We start from the raw sequence: 5,559 nt of genomic DNA, 5'->3' as shown, positions 1-5,559 counted from the left end.
TACAGGTAAACATCTTTCTGGTATTCTCTGCTTTCAGCCAAGATTCATCTGACATTAGCAGTGATATCCCTCATTCCACATCCTCTTTCTAATCCACCTTGAACCTCTGGCAGTTTCCTGTCAATGTACTGTTACAGCCATTTTTAAATTATCTTGAGGAAGATATTACTTACATGTGACATTAATGATACTGTCCAGTGATTTCCACATTCCGTTGGGTCACCTGTCTTTGGAATTGTCACAAATATGGGTCTCTTCCAGTCAGTTGACCAAGTAGCTGTCTTCCAAATTTCTTGGCATAAATATAAAGCTTTACAGTCTTATAAACCTTGTACATGGTCACTGTGGGGATTTGTTTTGTTTTGTTTGATATTTGTAAACAAAGATGATTAAGACATAATCTTTGACTCTACATAGTTTTTATTTTGTTTTGTTTCTTTTGGTCAAGCAGTAGTGATGTAGAGCTGCAGAATTATGCACTGGACACAAGGGCTGTTTGAAAGGCAAGGTCAGCAGTTCAAACTCACCAGCCGTTCCTCAGAAACCCTGTACAGAGTCACTACAAATCGGAACAAACTCTATGGCACTTAACAACAAGTAGCGTAAAGACTCTCTAGGATGATAACTTTCCTGCCAACAACTATTTTACTAAGCATTTTAATGAATCCTAATATATCTTAATTTCTCAGATAGAAAATTCTAAGCTCTAATAAAGAATATTTACATAATTTTTTAAGGTTGGAAAATATAAATAAGGTAGTTAGAAACAGGTTAATTTTAACCAAGTCATAGTAAAATTAACGTATTTTAAATGAAGGTGGAAAAGGTAAATTGATACAGCTAATTTGAAATTCTAAAAATCCTTTTTATATATTTAGTCCTTTATGAAAATGAGACTATGTCAAAAAAAAAAACACTTTGAAATGATTTTTTATAAGGAGGTTGATAGCATTTAACAGCTATTGACAAAATATATTTCATACCTTCATTTGCAACTACTATGACTTACTTGAGTCCTGGTGTGGCACTATAGGGTAAGCACTGGACTGCAAACCACAAGGTCAGTAGTCCAGACCCATCAGCTGCTTCTTGGAACCCCTGTATAGGGTCGCTATGAGTCACAATTGACTCAATAGCAGTTAACAACAACATGACTTGCTGCACCCTCAAAAATTGTTAAGTCTTGAAAACCTTATACAAGGTCACAGTGAATTGGAGCAGACTCAAAGACACTTAAAACAACAACAGTGACTTACTACAGTGCAAAGCCTGTGCATTATCTTATTTTGGCCCTAATCCAAATGAAAGAGAGAGAGGAAAAAAACATATGTTGATAAAATTTTAAGCAGCAGGCCTAATTCCATATGAATACTTCCAGAATTCATCACATATCTAATTGGTTTATTATGGTTACATCACTTTTAACATACAGCTGCTTTAAATGATTGAATCTTCTCTAGAGAGGCTAAGATGGTCATATCATTTGGTTTAGCACTTTTCATTATTGTTCAATCACTCAGTTTATCTGCTTAGGAATTACTGTCTATATTAAATTCACATTATAGCTCTGTAGGCCACATTCAATAGTATGATGATCTTTACCAAATGAATATGAGAAAAATAGATTAAAACTAAATCTGCTTATTACCTGTATGTAGCAAAGAATATTAGAAGAAAATTAAATTTCTTAATTTATGAACATAGTCCATTATTCTGATGGCTTACTCCCTAATTATATAGTTATAGATTTAACTCCTCATCTAGCAGACTTTTTGTATATGAGAAATTAAGCAAAACAAGTGGAAAATCAATTAGGGTTACAAACAAAAAAAGTTGAGCCTTATATCTAAGTTTTAGAGCCCATGAAACCTTATCTTTTGAAATACACTATTTGTATATTCTAACTTTCAGATCTCCATCATTCTCATGTTAATATAAAATGGTATGTGCCAAGATTATTTCAGAAACTTCAATTTGCAGGCTCTGTGAATATAGGTAGAACAAAAATAATCATGATACAGATTCCAGTAGGATTTTTTTGGAGAGAATATTCATGGTTTACTAGTATTTATGGGGAATTAACAAATATGTCACGTAACACTAATTAGTACGTACTTGCTTATATGCAGGTGGTCAAAGTGCAGTGCTTAATCATGGTGTACAAGACCATATTCAGTACATGTATATTTACTGTTGATTTCATCTTTTAAAATCGTTTCACCTCACTAATTAAATAAGTACTCTCCAGTTTACCTTTAAGGAGCTCTGGTAGCGTAGCGTAGTGGTTATGGATCGGGCTGCTAACCTCAAGGCTGGCAGTTCAAAACTACCAGCAGTTTCACGGGAGAAAGATGAGGCGTTCTGCTCCTATAAATATTTACAGCCTCGGAAACCCTGTGCAGGGTCACTATGAGTCGGAACCGACTCCACGGTACTTAACAACAACAATAGTCTCCCTTTACCCAGCGAGGCAAAGTAGCATAGTTAAAAACATACAGACACAGATTTTAGTTTAAGGTAAACCTACATTTGAATCTAAATCCTGCTTTGTTATCTGGAACAAATTTGTGATTTCTACAAATATCAGACTCTTCAAAACAGAGTTATTCTTACATTTCCTTTAACTTCATCCTTGGATTGACAATCACTTCCTCTTCAGCGAAGATAAACTCTCAAGTGTGTTTACTCTTATACCTAAGGTAAAAGGGGAATTTATTTCTACTTAAGGAGACTGGGAATCCTGGTGTGGTGCTGGAGGATAAGCACTAGACTGCTGACTGCAAGGTCGGTAGTTCAAACCCAGCAGCCAGGATTACATTACCCAGTTTTTTTCATAATAATTGAATTTTGAGTTATTTGATACATTTTCTAAATATATTGTAATCCTAAAACTATGAGGTAGAAAGTATAAAATGTTTTTTCTCTTCTTCTATTTTTAGGCTACAGCCAAATCACAGTTAAACCCAGCATTTGAAGATGCCTGGAGCAGCAGTGATGAAGAAGGATAAATATCAGCCCTCAGTACTTTGTGTCTATTGGTGAAGCTTTTCAAACGGGGACTGTTAAGTTAACCCATACAACTAGATTAGCTCACAATGTGAGTGGTTTATTCTCGGGTTTTAAAAGAAGTCACAGTTGCCTGAAATCCTAAAACAGACTTGTATCTCGTCTTTTTAATCAGAACGTATCTGGGACAGCCCCTAGTATTACTACAGTACAAGGACACAAGTCATAGTGCCCATGTGGGACCTTGAGTGAATTGTATGAACTGTAAGATGTAGTTTTAGAATCAGCAAATCTAGGTTATCAGCATGGACTTTCTTCTGCTGGCGGTACTGTCATCTGCTTATGTTCATCGTTGATGATTTTACCAAGAGTGATAACATCCAAAGTAATAGTTGAAAAGGAAGTATCAAATGTACTTTATTCTTTCTATATTATCCATATATTCACTTTTTGCAGTGATTCATGTAGTCATCTCATTATCTAGCTGTATGTTAAATTATTTTTAATTCATTGTCTCACAACCTAAAGGAGCTCTGGTAGCGTAGTGGTTATGAATTGGGCTGCAAACCTAAGGTCAGCAGTTCGAAACTACCAGCTGTTCCATGGGAGAAAGATGAGGCTTTCTGCTCCCGTAAAGATTTACAGCCTCGGAAACCCTGTGCAGGGTCGCTATGAGTTGGCACCAACTCCACGGCACATAACTACCACCACCACCTCAAAACCTAAAATACTATAACCACTGGAGACTTTTAACTTGGGGCGGGGGGGTATCTTTACTGTGTTATAATGGGTCAAAAGGCAGTTTGTTTCATGCTTGAACTCTTTATATGAAATTCATGAAGTTGTGACCAAGTCCTTTCATTCATCCAAACAAAAAATGTCCTGACATGGAATCTGGCTTAATATGAAATGTCATAAAATTTGTATTTTTCTACTCTTCTTGTATCATAACTCACCCCAAGTGAGTATCATGAAGTTAGTCATATATGCCTTTCCTTTTCAATTTTTACCAGCTGAGGACTAGTAAAAAGATTTTGTGAGCATAAACACCAAATGTGATGAGTGAGTTTTTGTGTCAACTTGGCTAGGTCAGGATTCTCAGTGGTTTCGCAGTACTTGGCTAGGTCAGGATTCTCAGTGGTTTCGCAGTTTAGGTGTAGTTAACACCCTCATGGTGAGTTCTAATATGATGCCCTCTGATGTGATTAACTGATCTGATATCATTATAGCATGTGTTATAAATCCTCACTTCTGTGATGTTCATAAAGCTTAATACAGATTGCAGGAGTAGGTTGTATCTTGAATTAGTCTCTTTTGAGATATAAAAGAAGAGAAAAGTGAGCAGAGAAGAGGGACCTACTACCAACAAGATAGAAAAGCTGGAATGGAGTGCTTTCTTTGGACCTGGAGTCCCTGCACTGTGAAGTCCTAGATCCAGGGGAAGATTGATGCCAAGATGTATGGAGATCTCCAAAGAATACTGGCCCTACAGATGCTGAAAGGAAATAAGGACCATTTTGCCCACAAGTGACTAAGGGAAAGCCTGTCTCTGGAGCCAGCACTCTGAATTTGGACTTCCAGCCTCCTAAACTGTGAGAGAATCAGTTTCTGGTTGTCAGTGCCATCCACTGTGGTATTTCTATTACAACAGCACTCACTACCTAGACAACTAAGACACCAAATGTTGTTGTTGTTAAGTGCCGTCGATTCTGACTCAGTAAATGTACAGTAGCTAAATTATTCAAAATAGTTTAATTTGTTGTGTTGGTCTATGCACAGCTGAGCACATACATTCAATAATCTCAATATGTACAATTTAATGACACTGATTACATTCTTGAAGTTGTGCAGCCCTTCTCCCCGCCCTTTCTGTATTGTTCCTCCCCCATTAACAGAAACTCACAGCCCTCTAAGTTTCTTAACTAATCTTTTGAGTTGCACTTCTCAATTGATTCTGTGTGAAGGGGATTCAGTTAAGTTCGTGGAAAAATTCTGTTATCTTTTAGTTCCATTTTTCCACAAACTCTTTGAAGCTCTGTCCTATGTCCTATAGATAATAAAGGAGCACAATGCTCAAGGCAGGCATTCTTTATTAGTTAAGCTGAACTATTGTTTGGTTTTAAGATGTTGACTTAAGCGATTTTTGATTTCAGGTTTAAAGATAATTTTAAGCAACAGTTTCCATGGCCCCAGAAAGTCTGAAATCTATGAGAATTTGATAGTCTGTTCTGCACTTTTCCTCTTTTGATCAGGATTCTTTTAAGGAATCTTTGATCAAATATTCAGTGATTGTAGATGAGAGAGTGATCCAGTTTTTTGGTCTCACAGCAAAGGAGCCAGCTGTTCATGGAGCCAGTTAGCCACACTTTCCATGTCTTGCTCCTGTTCTTGACTTTCCTCCTTTGTCTGGTTCTCCAGGTAAATAGAAACCAACTGTACCTTGAATAGCTTCTTGAAAACTTTTTCAGAACCCCGTCAGTAAGCAACAAGTTAGAAGGTAGAACAACAGCATTGAACACATTATTAGACCAATCAACTGGATATTCCATGAAA

At 36.6% G+C, this 5,559-nt stretch overlaps 1 protein-coding gene across 1 annotated transcript in view; it reads left to right on the top strand.

Moving 5' to 3' along the window:
* ERCC8 (excision repair cross-complementing rodent repair deficiency, complementation group 8) overlaps positions 1–3,008 on the top strand; it is a 97,885-nt gene extending 94,877 nt beyond the window's left edge. The window contains exon 11 of the mRNA XM_006876137.1: positions 2,940–3,008. Coding sequence (XP_006876199.1) covers positions 2,940–3,008 — 69 coding nt within the window. The remainder of the gene's footprint in view (positions 1–2,939) is intronic.
* The last annotated feature ends 2,551 nt before the right edge of the window (positions 3,009–5,559 follow it).

The sequence above is a fragment of the Chrysochloris asiatica genome, unplaced genomic scaffold, assembly GCF_000296735.1.
Source record: "Chrysochloris asiatica unplaced genomic scaffold, ChrAsi1.0 scaffold00355, whole genome shotgun sequence".
Lineage (NCBI taxonomy): Eukaryota > Metazoa > Chordata > Mammalia > Afrosoricida > Chrysochloridae > Chrysochloris > Chrysochloris asiatica.
This window is presented reverse-complemented; position numbering and strand designations above follow the sequence as displayed.